This window comes from Dinoponera quadriceps, unplaced genomic scaffold (genome assembly GCF_001313825.1).
Source record: "Dinoponera quadriceps isolate SergipeBrazil2010 unplaced genomic scaffold, ASM131382v1 scaffold1280, whole genome shotgun sequence".
In the NCBI taxonomy this organism is placed as follows: Eukaryota; Metazoa; Arthropoda; class Insecta; order Hymenoptera; family Formicidae; genus Dinoponera; species Dinoponera quadriceps.
Window position 1 is genome coordinate 282082 of NW_014555813.1, and position 21735 is coordinate 303816.

At 46.4% G+C, this 21735-nt stretch overlaps 1 protein-coding gene across 1 annotated transcript in view; it reads left to right on the forward strand.

Annotated features, from left to right (window-relative positions):
- Positions 1 to 3331: 3331 nt before the first annotated feature.
- LOC106745445 (early growth response protein 1) overlaps positions 3332 to 21735 on the forward strand; it is a 140412-nt gene continuing 122008 nt past the window's right edge. The window contains exon 1 of the mRNA XM_014621051.1: positions 3332 to 3441. Coding sequence (XP_014476537.1) covers positions 3332 to 3441 — 110 coding nt within the window. The remainder of the gene's footprint in view (positions 3442 to 21735) is intronic.

The following is a 21735-nucleotide window of genomic DNA, read 5'->3' on the forward strand; positions in this document are numbered from 1 at the left end:
ATAATACCATAGTCGCTCGCGCGCGACAGGTAACTCGAGTCGCGCGGTTGCGTCAGGAGTAACGCGCGCGTAATTTATTACGGCGTCGGGAAAAGGAGAAAATGATTCGATTTATTCTGCGCGCGCGAGCGGGGCCACTCGCGGAAAAGTTATGGCGTTTAGACGCGGGCGTGCGCGCTCGGCGCGTTGCCCGCGGGCGGCAGTCCGAGGGCTATTAGGACGACGAGAGAGAACCTCCGTTACGCGAACATCAACTATCCGAATGTTTTATTGTGCGAACAATCTATTACCGAAGCGATTTGCAGCGGTGTCCAATTTAAATGCAAAACGCCCCGCGGTGCGAAACGCTTTTCGCGAATATAATGCGTAATACAGATTACCTCGAATTGCCTGATAAATAAGGCGCGTTTTGTCGCTAATAAATATTAAGAGCTATTTGGAAGCGCGAGATGCGCGAGCCGGAGGCTTGAAGAAGCAGCAAGAGCTGGTGTAGAATTGGTGATATTTTTATTTCTGTTTCAGTTAAATTTTTAACATATCCATGTGTATCAATTTAGCATATTGTGTTTATGTTACCTCAATATATTATATATTTTATGTCGAGTCGATATTCAACATGCGGAAGTGTTAAAATAACATTTTACGCTCTTGTCGATTAACATATTATGGATATTAATTTTGCGTTATTTTTTCACATAATATTTATATTATTTGCAACATATTCACCTTATGTTAAATTAACACAAAAATTTTAACGGACCATTTGGGACATGTGAAATGTGTTAAATTTAACATCAAATTTTTTACTGTGTTTTATTATTATATTTCTATCACATTTTATATCTCTGTTATATACGCGTATATTATTATTTTTTTTATTATATTTTAATTTATATCGTAATTTCTCTGTAGGAATTTCCCTCGTCTTCGTTGAATTTTACTATTTACGAACACAATGCACACATATGTACGCGGTCGAGTTCGCCGAGAAACATATGGCAAGTACGTATTGTAACGCGCGAAGCCGAAAGCACGACGGAGAAGGACGTTTTAGTACATTGACGAAACAAAGTGGAAGTGTTCGACGCGAAGTAGACGGAAACGCGCGCGAGAGGAGAAAAGAGAAGAACAAGTGGAAGGAAGAGATGAAGATTGAAGAGACACGTTGCGGCCTACGGAATCGTTATTGTCATTTCACATTGCGTATAATAATACGGGCCTTGATTAATTAACGGTTTGATAGATTGCCTCGAGTCATACGGTATGGAAAATAATGAATCCGGTATACTAACTAGGAAGATGAAGATGAATCGTTGTAACTAGAAGAAAATGACGATAATGATGATGACGACGATGCAAAACGAAAGACGATAGGCAGCAAGACGAGGAAAAACAATCGACATTGTGTTGTCTCCGTCTCTCTCCGTCCCTTTATTCCCCCCCCCCCCCCCCNNCCCCCCCCCCCCCCAGTAAGTATAATCGCGAGATCGATTCACGTCGCGATTCAATCTCCCATCTCGCTTGAGAGTCCGATAAACACGTGACTTCCGTCACGTATCTCAGCTTAGCACGCGTCGCGTTACGCAACGTGTCAGAAGCTAACGCCAACGGAACGTTGGATGCAAAGAACCTCGCTGCGCGTTCATCGCATACAATGTGATGCAGATTTGCTCGCGAATAATCGGCTTTTTCTTTCATATACATGCGCAATCACGATGTACGATACGCGGTCAGATGAGGATTTTCTTTAAACTGGGTATCCACTGAGCGGACGCGCAAGGAACGAACAGCGAATAAAAACGTTCGTTGTTACAATTATATATGGAAAATATATACACGTTATACCTTCGTCCGTTCGCTATATACTCACCTTTAGACAGCGCTGTTTCGACGCAGTCGTCGTCGTCGTCACGTATATTATGTAGGGAGGCAACCACCTGTAGAGACGTCGGTCCGCGATTATTTACAGACCGCATCGTCGTTGCAATCTCGCCACTTTTTCGCGGCGGAACGGACGCGCGCGAGATCGCAACTAATTATTCTGAAACGGGTCAGCCGTGTGCGCGCGCGCGACGATCTATGATTAATGACGGGCATTAAGGCAACGATAGCCGCGCTTTAACATAAAAGACAATGGTGCTTGCTAACAGCCTCACACGTTTTGCCTAATGACCGTTGACTGGCAGATTTCTAAGGTGGCACCTTTGCACGCGAGGCACGGTTTAAAGCGCACGGGCTCGAGTTGCGCCGGCAATCTCAGCCGGCAATCTGCTCGTGTGCAAATGACACGTTAGGCGACAGAGCTAAATCGGCGAGTTCAACCATTTTACCCTCTCTCGTCGTTACATCCTACTTCCGAGAACGGGTCGACAGCGCGCCGAAAACGAGACGTGACGGAACGTCGAATTGAATTCAAAGGGCGATCAGTAGATAAGATCGAGTCGTTCAACGCGATAGAAAGTCCGCCCAATGACGGACTTTCATTAAATCAATTTGTCACACAGAAGAAAAATCTGGTTGTATTATCTAGAAAGAGAACAACCTGATGCGTTCTGGTTGAAGGAAATAAAATTTTCGATTCTCATGACCCAAATGTGGTTCCTACAACCAGAAATTCTGTTTCCTTCAGCCAAAATGCGTCTGATCGTTTCTTTTCCGGTTGATACAAACTTTTGTCCCGTGTATCAATAAGTTTATTTGTTTCTACAACCGAGTATATATTACACGACGCTCAGTTTTTTTCAGTCTGCGATAATTCGAATTCCGAGATTCGAAAAAAGCTAGAAAGGAAAATTGATTCGAGTGTTTTCTCGTTGTTCCCAAATGTCCAAACGAGTAAACCATTCCGAAATAAACCTTCTAAAGTCGCGCAGCGTGTTCTCGGAAAAATCAATTTTATCCGTGCCGAATATAGAATTTTCTGAAGAAGCAACCTTTCATGGAAAGAGCTGTCGTGCGGCTAAATTGACCGCGCGAAAATTTGCCGGGCGTCTCGCGAAACATCATCACAGCTCGAGCGAATAATTTTTCCGTCACTGCGTTCACCCGCGACACTGCAAAAGGAGGAACGCCCGTCCTTCCTCGGACCCTGTCCTCGGTGCCCCATGTAATTAGGTGGCCGTTTAGAAGAAGGCGATCGCCGTGAAGAAACGCGGGTGCTCCGAGCGTTAATGGGAACCGTCCTGGTCTATCATTACGCGTAATACGGACGTGTAATACCGGCTGGTACCTCGCACATTCGTACATACGTGTGTACACCGTAACGTGCACTTAAAACGGACGTTTCTGCCGCGCGGACGATCGTTCCGGCCGCGATCGCGCACGGGAAAAGATGCGCTCGGACGAGAATGGACAAGCTATCGCCGCTGACATCAACAACATCCCCGAGATGATAGGCACCCCACTACCGACCAGCACCAGCAGCACTATCCCACCGAGAAGGTGAATCCTGTGAAATTGCGTATCTCAGCTATTAATAATCCACCGCTATTAAACCATAGTCCGTTGCGAGGCGCGGATATAACTATATTTCGTACGATAAAGCGGTGAAAAATCACGTGTGGATAATAGGTAGATAATCAGATGGAAATCCGCGGACCGACAGAGGCGGCGTAATTATTTTTTCACCGAGTCTCAGCGCGCGGCAGCTCACCGACAATAAACGTGATAAAAATCCCCGGCCAGGATAGCGTTTCTTCGCGGGACAGACGCATCGGAGTCCTTCCCCGTTACTCCCGAATGATTCGTAATTTCGAGACGGTAACGCAGGGAGGTGCGCGAAGAATCCATCCGCCTCTCTCGGTCTCGGCGAGTAGGGTGGACGGGAGAGCAGGAAGGCGGCGCACTCGCGATTCCGAGAACGCAATATTGTTACCATCAGCATTACTATTCGTACTGCCGGGCGAGCGCCTTTCTCTCTCTCGCGCGCAGATGATCGCCGAGAGCGAAAAGGTCCGCGGAAACCGGCATTACGTAATTGGCTAAGGGTTCCATTAGAAACTATTACGAGCCACCGCTGGCCGGCCGGCAGCGCGAAGAAACGGAATTATCGCGCTGCTCGCGAAGATACGAATAAGTCCGGTCGACGCGGACGACGACGGTGGGGATCCCTAGTCGGCTGTTACGCTCAGCCACCAAGGTCGCAATTTTCCGGTACCGTTAAGGCGCTATAAATTAATTATCCACGTGCGTTTGCGCCGGGCCAAGCCGCGGAGATTATAGCTATCGCGCGCGCGCGCGCCGCGCTCGCCTCCTTCTCCGATGCGACGCGTGATTTGTTGACACTGTCGCGATTCGCCACGCTGTATTCCATGAATCAATGACGGGGAATTACAATTCCTCTCCGTCTCTAATTTAGCCGACGATTCGATCACCGCGCGGTTAATTGTCGCGCCGTCTCCGGCTGCTTTCGCGAGTGAGAGACGCGAATTCGAAGTTGCCCCGGTTCTCCTCCGCTTCTCCTTCCGATCGAGCGCCGTTACACAAATCGACGAAACCTTCGCTGAGAGCTCGAAATTTCGCCGCTTATCGACGCCGGTCGACATTTCGCTCGCTCCCGCATGGCTCCCTGTAATCGACCGAAACACATCGTTACAATGGCGGCGCGATATCGACGATTCGTATCGCATTGTTGCGCGCAATATCGTATCGGTAGTGCCCGCCGCGATCAAGACATTCCTATTGATGTTCCTGCGGCAGGGATCGAGATCTAATGCGACTCGAGAAGGAAACTGGTAGCCTTGAACGGCCTCCTATCGCAAACACAACGCCCGAGGCATCGAACGACTCGCATTATCGAGGATAGAAGCCAAGCTCACGCGCGCACTGTCCCGTATTCTCTCTTCTCTTTCTGTCCCTCCAGCTCTTGTCTCTCTTTCCCTTTCTTTCGGTCTCTCCTCTCTCTCTCTCTCTCTCGTTCCTCGTCACTTTTTCTCTATTGCTCTTTCTGGCATGCGTGCTGTCGCCGGAGGTACTCGCACGGTTTATGATCCTTGTCAATGGCTGTGAACGGTCCACGAAACGCGGAAGCGCATTTACTGCGCGGCCCTATGGCCCCTATTCGGATTTGCGATTGTCTTTTAACTCTCGGAGACCCCGGCCAACCTTTTTATTAACGGCAGTCAGCGGAGACGCGTGTATATTCTGTGTTAGAGTATTTATGTTAGAGTATTATTGATATGCCTTGCATGAATTACACCGCCGAATATGCAATCCCTAGCCATATTGTTGGACGCACTTTGATTTTTTAATAGAATAAAGGTTAGGAGGAGAAAAAGAGTTAATTTTATTTTTACTCGATTAGAATAGTTTGCTTGTGTATAATCAACATGATCACCACAGGTATATGAGAGAGGTCGCCTACGCTCGGACACAGGTATGGCACTAAAAGAAGAAGAAAAAGAAGAATTTCCGGTGTCAATCGACGCTTTTACCTCTGCAATCTTCTGAGATGTCAAATCACTTGTTTTACTCGTAATTTTTGTAAACAATATTAATAGTATTTTTCACACAAAATTTATTTTTCTATTAGCGAGCAAGGAATTTGAAATTTCAAGCCACAAATAAATAAAAATAAAACTAAATTTCGGGGGTTGACCAGAGAATGTTGCGAAGTATTTCGAAAAAATATACCATGGTGCAACTCGAGGAAACTTAGCTTTACCTTGGAAAGGACCCAATAGTAATGAATCGATACCATTATGAAGACATTTTGAGCGCGAAATCATCTTATCCGCAAACAGTTATTGCACTATGCGATTATGCGTCGCGAATGCGCGGTCGGGGAGAGGAGCATTTCGCAGTAATTTCACGGATACAGGCCGTTGAGAGTGGCGAAAAGCGCGATTATTTCTATACGCACTATTTACTTCGGATGAAAAATCTGACGAACAACGAGCTTTTCAATCACCACGCGCGGTCGTCTTGCAAAATTGTTTATCGGCTCTAACAACGTGCTTCTGTGCCTCGGTCGCACAAACTCGGGGATCATAGATCATAGACAATTCATCGATCCAACGTGCACGTCACGTGGAGGGAAGCCGCTATTAGTTCGCATTGTAGGAACGTGGGATCGTAATCTGTGAAAACACAGCTCGCACGATAATTCGTCGCGTCCCAATAAAATCCTACGCGCGAAGCGAAGGGGGAATGAAAAGCGCTATTGTGAGCGAGAGATACGCGCGTAAGAATTTATCAATGCGATCGATAATAAAAGTCGCGCGGAGAGAAATAGGCGGTCGGCCGCAGTCTCCCTTCTATCTAAATGTAACGCCCGAGGCTTCAAGAGAAACGGGTTCGCATTATCTATCCGCACATTCGCGCGCGCGCCCAAGCACGTTCGTTGCACGAGCGACGTGCACTCGTGACGGGAGAGATCCGCGAAATTATGATCACCGATGGCAAATAACACGACGGGAATGCCGGCGTCACACGACGTGTACAACGTAGCGCGACGTTAACTCACAGCTACCGCGTCAAGGATGTTTCACTTTTTTTTTCGTAAAACAGCACTCTCGTTTCACGCATCGAATTAATGTCTTTTTTCTTTCGTTCCGTATGTAACCAGTACAACCGGCGACGGTTGCAAATAAGAGTCGGGTGTTCGGGCTAGCCGGCATCTGACAATATGCAAGGATTATTCCGCGTCGCCTGATCTAAAAATGATGATAACAACGTAGCGGGATATTACGTGAATTCAAGAACAGCCAGTTTTCATTTCCGATCATTTGGATTTTATCGCCGAAAATATGGCATTAGTTAGCCATTCATTAGACTCATCGATAGCTCGGTAAAAATCCTTCGTCTTGTGTTCTTTGATATTTGTAAAACAATTAACGCTCCCAGAGTTTAGTGAATGCGCGGCGAAGGAATTACGGGCACATTCTGGATGCGAAAGGAGCGCTCGTGTAAAAATCACGGCGGCATTTGCTACTTCCAGAGCCAAAAGGTTTAATCGGAGATCAGCCCCGCAGCCTTCGTCTTTCTATATAGAAATGCGTTCGCGACGCGTACGCTCAATTACGCATCGGTACCACGCACGCACGCAACCGCCTCTGTGCACGGCGCATTATCCGCTGCTTACCATGGCTGATGGTCGGCTGATAAATTTACGGCCCTGCTCCCGGTATGCTCGGAACCAGTACAAGACCGGGGAGAAGGAAAGGGAGAAAAAGAGAGAGAGAGAGAGAACGGCCCTTGTATTTACGGGTGCAAATGCTTTTTATTATCCATGCGTGCGGTAGGTCACTTCCTTGCGCTCGCGTGCCCCGTGATTCCTGCGGGACGAAGCGAGAGCGTATCCTCTTGCCGAGGGACAATTACGCGATTAGCAGTTCAGTGCTTTTTGTCTCGAGGGAGTAACGCGGTATCCTAACATCGTAATGCTAGGTTGTCGCAAAAGATTTGTTGACTTTTCTAACGAGTCGCTCACAGGCCTAATGATACGAGAATCCGAGAATCGCTGAGATTGGAGAACCCTGCGGCGTGGTGATTGTATACAAATGTATCGAGCTAGTTGTCTCGCGACAACACCGAAAACGTTCAGTGACGGGGATAGAAAGAAAGAATCGAATCTTTAATAACACACATTTAGAAATGCAACATAGTGATATTTTATTAATCCTTTGCATTTCGGATTATAATCGGCATTACACTATTTATGCCATACCTGTTTCCATTTCCCAGCTATTCGTGTTAAATTGTATAGTTAAAGTATCACACCGGCTGAAGATCATGTGGTCTCGAAAACAATAACATACGTATGTAGGCAATTACCGAGCGATCCTAACAGTTCTTGAAGCGAAGGTAAACAGATCGGAAGATCAGGAGACGTCGCGCGCTATTTCCGATTTGATTCGAGTGTGCGTGAAGACGCGCTATGTTTTAACATTCGCGTGGACGCAATAATTCACCGTAAAAAGATCCTAACGAGCTAATAGCTACGATCGAGATGCAAACCGCGATAAACGTTTACAATCACCGACGTTAATAGGAAGCGGTCCGACGAGCGATCGCATCGACGGGCCCGATAACGCACCGATAAGCCGATAATTCAAAACGGTACACACACATGTACACGTCGCACGTAGTACCGGCCGGCCGGCGCTGCGATCGTATTGTTTCAACGTTAAACGGTAATTGATGCGTTACGATAAATTATAATAGTCGTGGTCAGCTTGTCAGTAATGATAAATAAATTACATTGGCCGACACATATATATATATATATATATATTTATGTGCGCGCGAACCGCAGGAGGTATCCCCCTCCCATCTCGTGTGTAATACCGTATCGTGATAGCGTATCAGCCGATAATTCAAACCGCCGGCCGTCGACCCGGAACGACGCGTTTAACGCGCGTCAAAATTTTTCACCGCTTATCAAACGCATACGCGCACGCGGCGAACGCATCTCTCGCGGAAACTCTCGAAGGCCTTGGGATGCGCTTCGTTGCGCGCGACCGCCGCACGCGTGCTCGCGCGTGCATTAAGCGCCGAGCAATAAAATATCCTTAATACGCCCGTCGCCCGAATACATTATCGCCTTAACGATTCGGAATGCGGATCGCCAGAGCGCCGGCAGTCGGACCGATGCGTACTCGCGGCGCGAAAATGCGACTACGTTGGCGCCGATTTCAACGAAATTTCATGGGTAGTATTCTGATTTGACGTCGTTGCAAGGATCTTTCTTCGGTTAGCCTTCGGGAGCTAGTGTACGATATAAAATTTTATGTTAAATTTAACACATTTCACATATGTGCGTCTCGAATTATACTCGTTCGGTATATCTTTGGTAATTCGGTTGTTAGTTAAAATTTTGTACAATCGATGGAAGTCAGTGCGGTAATGAATATGTTAATGAAATTGACTGTGTTGTGTCATACGATGAATAGTACATTATACCATGAATTATTTAGCAGTCGTAGTCATTTCGTTCTTCGCTTCTGTCGGCACAATCATCGATTGAAGTTGACAACCGTCGAGCGTTCGCATACAATCGAACGTTGACTACAATCGACAACTTGGTTTCATGTTGCATATATATTTTTTCTTGATCGGTTTTATTCGGGTTAAATCGTATTATAATGAAGGAAATATTTGGTACAAATCAAAAATGATTTTACAGTATAACTTGTTACGCGAAGATGCCCATAATCGGCGTGCAAGAATAAATGTTCTGAAATGTTGTTACTCTCGGCCATTGAATAACATAGCGTGACCAGTATTTATTATCATATCGAAAAAGATTTAAAATCCTTTGCTGGATATTAACAAAAATAATTAATAATTTCGATGCCGTCTTCGATTACAATGATGCTTTCGATATTGGCTTGGGAATGAAAAATAGATAATAAAATATTGCTCTTCAATTAATCTCGAGTGGAAACGCGCCTTTAATGGAATTTTAATTTAAGACTCTCATCGTCTTTAATTTTCATTAAGGAAAAATCTATCGGTTCGCTTCGTAATCGACCAATTTATTACGCAGCTGGGATTTAAGTTTCCAAGTTAGCTGCTTTTAAGTATATATTCATCTTATGTATGATAGATACCGCAGATGGGAAGGGAAAGAAAGGAAGAGAGAAAGATAGAGAGGGCGGTGGAGGGAAAGAGAGAGGAAAGGGAGATGCTTGTTTTTTGGGAAGGTGCATCCAGCGGACCGAAGACGGATGGTTCCTCGGCCGGGTACCATTTGACCCCCATTACCCTCTCATTCGTTTCTCTCCTGGTCTCTCGATTTCCGTCTCTTAATTTTTCTGCCGGGCATTGAAATCCCCGGCGGATCTCTCTGTTCGCAGGAGGGTCGCCCGCACAAACGCGAACGCGATTCTTCCTCGCGAAGGAAAGAGAGAAAGAGAGAGAGAGGGATTTATCGCGAACGTAAAGAAATATTTAATGTTTCCATTAACTCGGCTCATAATGTCTGAATCATACGTTGTTATACGCAGCGCTCGATAGACGTCAGTTATCGCGCCGCAAGAACTACGTAAACTTCTTCGGATAATCCGTGAGCGTGCATAAAGATATCACGCGTACCGTTATGGAACATTCGTTATATCTTCGAATCGCCAACTGACGACCATCACTCTGGTTCAAAAGTCATTAATTCGATTATGGACGATCACAAATTCGCGTGACGATATAAGCTCATCGTTGCAAACGACGAACATCGTATTTGTACGCGCTCTAGAAACTCTAAGTCGACGTCACGAGTTTCAACGTTATTCATTCGCCGCTGTCTCTCTCCTCCGCTAATCCATGTAGAGCTAAATCGACGCCGGCGTGGCTACGCGTTATCCCATTATCGATAATCGCATTATCATTCGCAGTAAAATGGAGACACAGATTCTGTTACGGATCGATCCTCGCGCGACCGCTGTCTGACCCCTATTACTCTCTCGTTCGTTCGTTCGTTCTTTCCCGCTTTTACGATCTCTCACCGTCTATATCGACTCTTCCCACCCTCCCTCTCCTCGCCTCTCCCCTGTATTTCTCTTAATTTTTCTTCGCCGACATCGAAACACTCCGCCGGTGGAAACGGGCCGTCGGAAGAGCGGCAGAGAGGGAGAGAGAGTGAGGAGAAGGAGGAGGAGGCGGGCGGAACGAGGGGGGACGCATATTTATTCCCAGGAGCGTACACCTAGGGTACACAGATATCTCGCCCCGAGGGCGGTTACGCAAGGATAATAATTATCGTCCCGACGTACCTGGAGAGTCGTGAGCGGCGGCGATCAAACGAGTCTGCCGAACGAGTCGCCGCAAGCTCGGTGGGGACGAGAAAGGGGCCTCGGGGGCTCGGAGAGAGGAACCGGGGGCCCGCCAGCACCTGCCGGGCCTCACGGGCCTCTCGAGGTCGCGACACGCGGATCGATCGAGGCGAGCGATCCCTCCGCCTTTTGTCTCTGATCCCCCCTCCCCTTAATCCGCGCAGTCCTACCCGACGCAATTATTCTCGCTAATTGTGCGCACCTCAAAGCTCTCGTTATTAATGGTGCTGTTCAATTATTTCGATCGGCGGAGGAAAGCGCACAGTTGCTCAAGCAGCGCGCCATTGGCCGATGGTTTGGTGAATGAGGAACACGGAAAAAAATGATTAGCTGCGATAGCTAAATTCGTTGTAACATATGGACACCTAAAACTTTAACAGCATTAACAATTTTCATTGCCGCTGTAGCAAACGCACTATCGTAAATGTCATTTACGATAATACGTTTGCTGCAGCAGTAAAAGAATTTGCTACTACAGCAAAAGAATTTGCTACTGCAGTAATTAAAACCGCTAAAGTCTTAAGTGTTCATATATTACAATTAATTTAATTGCGGCTAATCTTTTTTTTCCGTGAAATTTTATTCTGGCATGAGTGCAATTCAATGATTATTAGTTGTGTTTACAATTAATTGAGTAATTTGAATCTATAGAGAGAGAGAAAGAGAAAGAGAGGTGCCGGTGTCGAAGGTAGTCTCCACCTTCGTACTCGACTTTCGCGTTGCTCCTTTAACGTTGTCGCTTGTATCTCTATGAATAAAGCGGCAAAGAGAATTCCGTCGTTAACGATTGCAATTAAAAAGCTATCTATCACGTGAGCCATCCGCTTGTAATAGAGTAGCCGCTTTAATAACTGCAACTTAATAAATGTGATTTACAATAGTCTTTGATCGAAGATGTATCGCCGTGCTGGCGCCGTGGCTCCTTTAGTAAACAACATTGTTCCTCCTCGTAGGCGCGTCTATATCGATACTCTCTACATCGACCGTTTATGGAAAATGTGTCCGTTCTTTTTTTTTTGCTAACTATATACGCGGCCACTATCGCCGGCCATATATCGTCCTGTCAGAGACACACTTGTATCGCGCCGCTGCGACTTATACTGCAGAGAAGGACTCGCGGAGGAGCATGGGTCCGGTGACTCGGCTCGGCCTCACGCTGCACCCTGGTCAGTGGCCTCCGAGGAATAATATTCCCACGCCCGCGCACCATCTCGCCCTCCTCCTCCACACTCCTCCCGCCGTCGTCGAGCGAAGAATAAAGACGGGCAGAGAAAACATTCGGTCGAGTGACGCCCGTTTCGATGCCCGTCGTATCAAAGCGCGTGTGTGCACGCCAGGTGTCATGTATGCCTCAACATTGTAACTAAGGTACTAGAATCACGGAAGACATGGGAGGGCCAGGAAAAGCCAAGTACGGCTGCAAATGCATTTTATTAAATTTTTATAAAGCGAGCTGCAGATAATTGCTAATAGGTAGCCGAATGCGCGCGTTTTCCTCCTCGTGAGAACGCATCCTCGCTCGTTCTCGGCCTCCGTCCGGCCTCGGAGTCGTCGGCACATAAGCTGCGCTTATCACTCGCCGGAATTGTAAATCGTGGTGGAGAGAGACTCTTGACTCACGACTCGTTCCTACGTCGCAGCGCGCCGCGATGGACGCGCGATTAGGAAACGTCTCACATCGATGCCGGCAATTAATGTCTGCCAGACATGAACTTATGAGGATACGTCGACTCGATGCCGCAAAGACCGAGGAACTTTCGTCGATATTGAGGAAACGTCATCGGTGTTCATCCAAGGTTCAGTAAACTCTAATTGGCCGTGTATCTTGAAAAGTCCGGAAACGGCAATTAAGTATGATTTTTTTAATCATACCGAAATAACCGAATAAAGATATAGATTTCTTATATACGTACATGTAACGTCTATCACAGAGCAATTAACTTTTACGATTTTATCATAGTTCGTTGATCCATCGTTGAGAGATATTCTAATGTCGCAATCAGGTATCACGATTTATCGTGACATTTGACGTGAATTGATTGAACAATAAATCGTAACCAAATAATCGCTATATTAACACACTGAAAGTTAAAAGTGCTATATTCAAATCAATATTTGCTAAAGGATATTCGAGTAATTATCTTACTTGAATTAGATAAATGTTACTTTAACGTAGCTTTCTTCTTTGTGTGCTTTCAGCGTGTTACATTCAAATAATATTTATCTTATCCAAGTAAAATAATAAAAATTCCGATGCTCCTTTAGCAAATATTTATTTGAATGTAATACATTTTCTTTCAGTGCAGGAATCGTTTTACGTAAACATACGCTACGGCATTAAACTATCGTTTTGAGTCACTTTTTTTCGTTAACTTCTCCGTCGCTTGAGGAATGTATTTTTTCCACGGCGATAATCACGATGTCCGTCGAGAAGACAAACGGAGAGACGGAGAGAATGAAGATCGCGTGTGTAGCGGAATTATAATTCGCTACCGTGGAAAGTGAGCCATGGCGATCTAGTTGACGCGCATGTTTTGCACGCCATCGCAGGTAGCCGCCGTTCTCATTAAAATACGTGACGACGAATCGCCGCAGGTGACATCGTTTAGACTTTAATTGCCTGAAACGTATATTAAAATTCGATCCGCCTGGCGAACGCTTGCGCGCATGTGCGCGTATTCGCGTGTCCCATGCAATACATGCATGTGGAGCGCGACGTTTCCGTCCAATTGATGATCTCGTTGAGACACATGTTTTGAACCATCTAACCTCGATGCCAAACATGAAATTATAAATATCGTCGGGACAAATCCAATAATCGCGAGGAATTAAAGCAATTTCGAAGCAAATGGGCACGCAAGACGGATATTTACAGTTTCATCGATGGTCACTATAACGGTATGATTAATTAGTCGACGAAATAGCCTGAGTTTTAGCGGTCGGTAGTAAAATTAACGCATTTCGTTAATGTATCTCCGCTCACTAAAGAAGTTTCTCGTTAATATCTTAATTAACGTCTTTTTTATTACAATAATTTATTTGTATATATAATCAATACTATTTCCGCTTCGAAAATCTAATTTTCGAAAAAGACATTAAAATGAGATTGAAATAAAAATAATGAAAAAAATGTTGTAATATAAATATTTCTATGAAGATAGGGAAGTCGGCATTTGTATAACTGTGCTTGAGAGATTTTGCTCTCTTTTCGCATTTACGATCTTCCATATCGGGCGGCCCCTGCGAATGGAAAAAAAGGCGAGCTCAAGTGGCAACGTCTAAACAGATCAATCTATCTTTCATCTTGTTTTAGAAGTATAACTTAACAGGTCCACCGGCTAAATGTCGCGCATTCTGTCCCATATCGGGCGTCATCGCCCCAGCCGGTCGTGTCGAACATGTAAGACGCAAACGAAAAAACGCGTGCTCGGCATAAGACACGTACCGGGGGTTCGACAGACAGACGGACGGCGTACGCGCGTCGGTGCGAGCGCAAAAAGTCAGTGACAAGTTGCACCACCAATTCGTCGTCGGGCACGACAGCGAAACTCGCGAGACGCGACAAACGGTACCGCCGCCGTTCCCCCGGCTTTTAATTCTCGCCGTCCGACTTGCTCGATCGGGAGAGGGAGCTTGACCCACTTCTTCCTCTGCTTCTTCTTCTCCGTCGTCATGTGCGACGCGTCATCGATCGGGACGCACCTGCGGTCTCGCGCAGCGAAAAGGCTTTTCGTCGCCTGACAAGTCGAAATAACGACGCGAAAAGAATTTACACGGCACATTGTCCCGATGAATCTCAATCGCGAAGAAAAGTACTTCCGATAATACCTATCGCAGAAACCCGACGAGAATGGATCTTTTTTTTTCCATAACGCGGGGATTATCTCACGAAACGGTTTATAATTGGCACGACCATTTCGCGTCTCCGCTCGGTCGCCGATATCGACGAATAGCGCACGAGCAATGTTGCGGCCGCGGTGCGATCTACATGAGAATACCGTAGCGGGCCCGTAACGAGAGAGCGTGTAACGCCCACGCGATTGCTCCGCTATCTTCGCTTCATACACGATCGTCCCCTACCGTCTCGTAGCCGGGGGAACGATGATGAAGAGGGCAACCTCCCGCGGATAGGAAGATCCGTTCTAACGAACGTACGCCCCTCGGCTGGATTTATGTCGCCGTTTATCAAACGTTGAATGAAAACGTAAGCGAGGCGCGTAATGAAACCCACTGCGCGACGCCGGCCGGCTTTCAACGACGCGATCGTTTCGGGATTACCGATCGGCCGAATAAGATCTTTTATTCGCGCGCGACACTCCGCATTGAAAAAGATACAGCCAGCGGAAAACGCCGATGAAGCGAAGTAAAAGGATACACGAATTGTGTATCATCTTTGATGATTCAGTTGGGTACCAATGCGGCATTCGGTGTATTAAACGGAGATAGGGAGAAACGATCGAACTCGATCGAATCGCTTATTGCCTCTCTCTGACCGAACGGAGAGCAGCGCGATCAACCTGGTAAGATTTATGCCGCCGCTTATAATCCACGGGACGATAACATTAGCAATACGTCTTTATTAGTCCGCTATCTACGAACTGTCTTGGTGATCAAGTGTTTGCGGTTGATTACAGGCGCACGATCTCGAATAGGCGGCGGGCGCAGATCCAATCGGGAAAACTCGTTCCCCGGTCACTCCACTTTCGATTATGATTAAACATCCGCCGGTATTTACCTACTTATCATACTCGCATCCTCCATCGGCCAAGGAAGCAACCTCGCAAATTTATGCTGTTCAGGTCCGCCGCGACAACCGGGTGCCATTAAAGCCGATGGATCGTCGCGATTATCAGCGAGAGAGCCGTCCGGCGGGGTATGCGAATCGTGCGCGACATCGACGCGTCAAATCTGTAACAGTAATATCAGATCGTATCGATGATGTCTTCCTTCTGCGCGCAGGAAGGAACGAAGCGACGAAGGGACGTCCCGCGGCCAGGTAGAAACACCCGTTACCGGGGAACGGCTTCCCGGGGCGACTCCGTCGTTTATCAGACGCGGGCAGGAAGGAAGCCCCGACGATGAGGATAATGGCTCGTTCGATTTTTACTCGCTCGCGACTCGTGGAAAGAGACCGGGAAGACGCATTTTCATGGGGGTCACGTAACGCCGATAAAATAAAATCTCTGTCTTCGGGTTCGCGGCCGCGTCGTACCGGCCATTTTCTCATCTACCGCGTGTGATCGATGCCGTAGATAATATAAAGAAGTAACGGTGTCAGTTCCTCATGTAAGAAGGGAATTGATCTGACGAGATAACATGCTATTACGGATCTGTTGGAATGATGGACCACCGAGAAGCTTCCGGAAGCATTCTCCTTTTAATCTCGAACTTCTCGTGTGCTAATTATCTGTACACAATGTGTGGCGCATTAAAGTTCAAGGAGTTCAAGTTGCAGGGATTTCAAGAGAGAAAATCTTCAAGATCTAAAGATCGCCACACTGAAAGCGAAAAGATAACTGTTCGGTGGATACTAATAACATATTTATTTAAAAATCGATATTCTTTTATTTATATTTCGAACGATTTTCCTCACTGGTCATCGGCTCGTCAATTTCCGAATTGTGTACTCGATCACGAGGATAAGCAAGACGACTAGGCGCGATTCGCAACGAACGGCGGCCTGCACCGGCAGTCATGCCGCAATCATCGGATACTATCGCACTAATGAGGACGATTATGACTTACGTAAGTTAAGATACAAAGTATACTTAGCTCGCACAGCATCGACACATTAAACGTATATCGGTGATATAGGATCGCATTATAGACGTATCTTCCTTCTTCGTGTACCGGCACGGGTGATGAAGAGCACAATCACCGCGGAATCGACGGATCCTTTCTCCGGGGCTTCCTGGAGTTGTGCTCCCGTTTATCAGCGACGAGGAGGCAAGAGAGCAAAAACCTCCGGGCTTGCGTGTCGTGTGTAATAGTCAAGAATTCGTGTAGCAATCAGAAGTAATTTCTGAGTAATAATAAGGATGTTCGCTCGACTGCTGGCGACCGAGGATGGGACAGCGACGCGTCGTCGATTACGAACTCGAATAACGTCATCCGCGATGATACGCCGCTAGCTATCGATATCTCTAGATCGTAGACGCACAATAGCTTGAGAAAGAGTTTTGTACTTATCGCTATACCACAAGCTGGCTTTTTTCTCCACTCTTCGGATGGAAACGGTCGTCTCGCGTCTTCCAACGAATCAAAAGAGAGTCAAGAATCAAAGAAAGAAAGAAGGAAAGGAAGCTGAAACGTACCGAGAAGATTCAAAATAAGAGCATTTGTGCGTTATGATGAGATAAATGTAGCAACCTCGATGATACGTATCACGCGAAGAAACCGTACATCGCTGTCAGGAGGTCTGCCGCGAGAGATTGAGTTCCTCGGCCGGGATCTTTCGGGACTCGACACGGTAGTCGAGTTTTAATCTGGACTCTAATTCCGCGCGTCTTTCCAGCAGCCGCGGATTAACCGCGGTAGCTAAGTACTGACCGCACGGACGGACGTGCGTTGCCTGCTTCTCTTCGCAGTTACCTGCTCGTCAAGCGGACTCGGGAGCCGTCTCGCGAGTTTACATCGATTCACCCCGCCGCCGCGATCATATACCACCATCATGCTGATGTTGCGTAATTGCGGCTTACGAGCGACTAAGCAAACTGATGAGCAATAAAATGGTACCTCGAGTCCCTTGTGAGCGCGTGATGCGCTCGAAGCCGTTATCGAAAATCAGCCCGTGACTTCCGATTATATTCGATGAATTCCCGATGATTCGCGTGCACCGGAAACGCAGTTAAAAATTACACATTTTTAACAGTCATGGGATTGAAAGGCACACGGAGAAAAATCATTTCGAAGGACGACAAATTGTCGTCGCAAATAAATGAATGCACAGGGTGTCTCTTAAATACCGTCCAATATTTTTGAAATTTTTGAAGTAATCTTATAAAGAAAAATTCATATCAACATGTGTTCATTTCTTTACAAAACATCAATTCCTAAAAGTTTGGGCTCTCATTGACTCGGTTTTTAATTCGGTTGATTGAATATCTACGAGAGCCCGATCATTTTTGTTCTTTTTTCCCAAATTAATATCCTTTCGAAAGGATGTGACTTCCGATACATCTTCGTTGACCGAGATCGTTAAAAACACGTCTTTACGACGTGCGGGAAGGACCTTTTCTACCAGGAATCGATGTCTCCCGGCTTCCAAAGAGAGTTTAAGACCGTCAGAGTTAATCGAGACAAATGATCAGCGTGCGGAAAGTGGAGAGCGATCTCCCATCGGAGGCCGAGACAATGTGGAACATACGATTTCATTCTTTCAGCATCTCTCGTCGTTGATGCGAGCACATTCAATTTCTCGTAACCGTACGATCAAATCAAAAGACAGAATCAACAGATCGATGAACAATACCGGCTTGCGAGAATGTCAAGCAGGAATTCTAGAGTCGAGTCAGAAAAGAGCACAGTTATTCCTGAAAATTTTAATTAAAATCCGCGTAAATCGCTATATATATGTACACAAGCATTAATCAAAGTTCACGGCAACTTTGTTGTGTCTTTTATTATTTCTCTATTCCAGATCAATGTTATTATAATTAATTTCGTTCGTGCGTACATATACAAACGGAAGGCGTATCGCGTGGAAATCGCGCGAAGCGTCTTCTTTCCTGCTAACATCGCTGTGATCGTAGTGAAAAAGCGTAATACGCGAACGGTAAGGAATGACGAGGAGCAATCAGATGCGACGTAACCGCGATATTAAACGGCAATAAAACGATGCGGACGATACGTGAAAGTAATAAAACGCGTTGATGCGCCGCTAATATTTCCGCGTGACACTTAACTCCTCCCCCCTCCACCCTTTTAATTTCTCAATCGTAAACGCTTTAAAAACCGACGGCATCGCCGACGGTGGGCACCTTTATTATCTCGGCGTGCAATGAAATTGTCGAATTCGGAATCGGGGTCAACGGCACCCGGGACACTCGAAGGAGGGAATTCGCGATAACACTCGACACGCCGTCGTGTCGCGCCGCTCACGAGTCGCGGACTCTCGAGGGACAAAATCAATTAGCCGTTAAATTTAATTCGACGCGGCCGCAACGTGTCGCAAGAAACACATTGCGTTCCGCGCGATTCGCCCGCGGCCATTAACAGCCCCGGCTCGTCCGTTCCGCTCCGACCGTAATTAATTAAGCTGAGCTTACTGCCTGCTCACTTACCCGCGGCGGCGTCAAGCCGATCCCACCACCGTGCGCGAATATCAGCAGGAAGTGTCCGTGAGACATCTCGCTGACGAAAATATCGTTATAAGTTGCCCTCGGGCCAGCCGCTCGAGGCGTCACGACGAGGCCGCAAACAAATAAATATGACGAAGATGACGCGGGGCCTGACTCGTAAATCAGTCGGGCCCCGCCGGTCCCGCTGTCCAGCAAAAGCTCGGATTCTCGCGCGCCAGGACCCGCAAGGATATTTTTCCAAGTGACGTGCGCGTGCCTTACTGTATCCTTCCTTACGTAACGCGCGGACTGTAATACCACCGTTTTACACACACACATGTGTATGTGTCGATGGATTCAACGGCGATTTTTCTCCCCGATAGAAAAATGTCTCATATTGCGTGTGCCATCTGTCACCTTACTCAAGGGACACTTGGAAATATATTAAAAGCAAATCAACATTTTTTAATTAAAAAAATTTAACGCAATTAACACGTTAAATGTTCAAATTTTCCGACCAAATTAATATCGCGTATTTAATACAAACGTGTGAAGACAACGACAGATATTATTAATGTCTTAATCGATGCCTTATTAACTCATACACATTTATCACTATTAATTTCTTTTCACATAATAAGGTTAGTCGGTTAATTGAGACTTTCATTTTAATGAGTAACGGCGATTTTACAGAAATGTGTGAATAAATTCGCAAATTCCAAGATTTGATAAATAACAGCTTCTCGTGATAAAAATTTATCCCAAATGGGAGTTCTAAAATATCTAATCCTTCTCTATGTGGGACGTGTATCATAATGACGACGCTAAGACCTGAAATCATAAATCCTAGGTTATAGGCGTGGCTTCCTTCGCAACAGGCGAAGATCTAATCCTAAACGCATTTGAGCGGTATCCCGAAAGTGTCCGATCTATCTTCGGCGCCTTCAAAGAGGCGATTCCTCTCGTTTCGACACGTCTACGAAGAATTAGCTGATAGTTCTCGTCGTCGAGACAAATGACCGGAACTATGGTCATTAATAGTGCGCGTGCACTTAATTACCGCTTTCGATAATTACACTTTTTGTAAGTGCCGCGCTACCTCGCGGTAACCGCGACTGAAAAGGAGCGTTTCATTAGTGCCTCGTACAGTTCGTGAGGCGATACGTCATGATTAACTACCGGGAGAAGGATTTCAATATTCTGCGACCGATGCTATTGATTATGCGAAGACGCGGGATCCTATAATTCCGCGATCGGCCATTGAAAAGTGCGCTTAAAAAGTGTGGTCGATCATACATTCTGAATAATTGGAGAGATGGAAGAAGCGGCTTCGAATAATAGAAGAAATGCGAGTCATCGGTTGCGATCGTGTATCAATTTACTTGTAAATCGCTTCTTAATAATCGATTAGAATGTAGATACGTATTGACTGTTACCGCGTGCTAATATTTCATACTATATCACACAAAGAGAGATTATCAGACGTTCTTGGTCTTTTTATATCGAAAACTTCTCTCTTATTATGAAATTTTAACAAGACCGTCGAGAAAGGTCACGGCTATTAAAAAACGCATTATAAAAGAAAGTAGAAATTATTATTTTAGAGGGGAGAAAGTGGCACAGCATTTGTGTCGGACCAGTTGAAAAGTTCGGTTGGATTTTTCGTCTTCTTCGACCGATAAGTCAGCCACCAATATATCAGAAACAGAAGCACTTAACACTTTTAAAAGAAACGCGACAGTCTCCTTCACACGGTGTTAACATTTTTTTATCAAAGTTGATTTTTCCACGTATTTCCTGTGACATATATGGAATTTCGATTTTCGCAAAACACGCCGACACGCACGAGAATCGAAGGTTAGCCCGTCTCGGAAGACTCGGAGACCATAACTCAAGGATATCTCGTTGCCGTTGATTCGCGTTGCGTCGCGCGTTGACGTCGCGCAAATTGCGGCTCGGCGACGCACAATAAGGGCGTTTCGCCGGGGGATCCATTGAGTTACCCGGGAAAATAACGTGCAGGCGTGACGAGGCGATGACATGAAAAGGGACGCCAGGTTTCTCCTTCGCGCGAGGTCGCACCGCGTAGCGTAGCGTCGCGGCGGCGGCGGCCTCGCCGCTTGCGAGATCCGTACTCTTGAGAACAATTATCTTAATAGCTGCGAGTGGCTCTAACGAATAGCGGACTTTTTGCCCGGTCGGGATAAAGAAGGAGAGGCGGGATCTCGCTCCACGTCACGTTCTCCGCGGTATCCGTCCACCTCGCTCACCGGCGCTGATGAACCGCGAGGCTACGTGAGGCTCGTTACCGCAACGAGAGTACGAAAGAAGCGCGCAAGAACAATCAAGGGAGGTGGAAAAGCTCATTAAAGCGAAGTGGCGCGCGAAAGTGTCTGCGCGCGTAAAAGGAAAACCTCCCGCTAGCTCGCCTTTGGCGAGCCTTTCGAGCGAATTCGAGTTTCTCTCGGACGCGCTTCTCGTTAACGTTATGCCTCGTTCGACGGCGCGATCTTATCTCGATTCACCTTGCAGCACGGTTTAGAAAGTTTCACCCGTCGCGAGCTCGGTGAGCACGAATCACGGGACTCTCGCTATCTCGTGCTTTTGTTACGCCAATAAAATATCTCTTAGATGCTTTTGAAATATACTTCGTAATTAAGATTACGATTTCAGAGGGATCTCGGAAACAC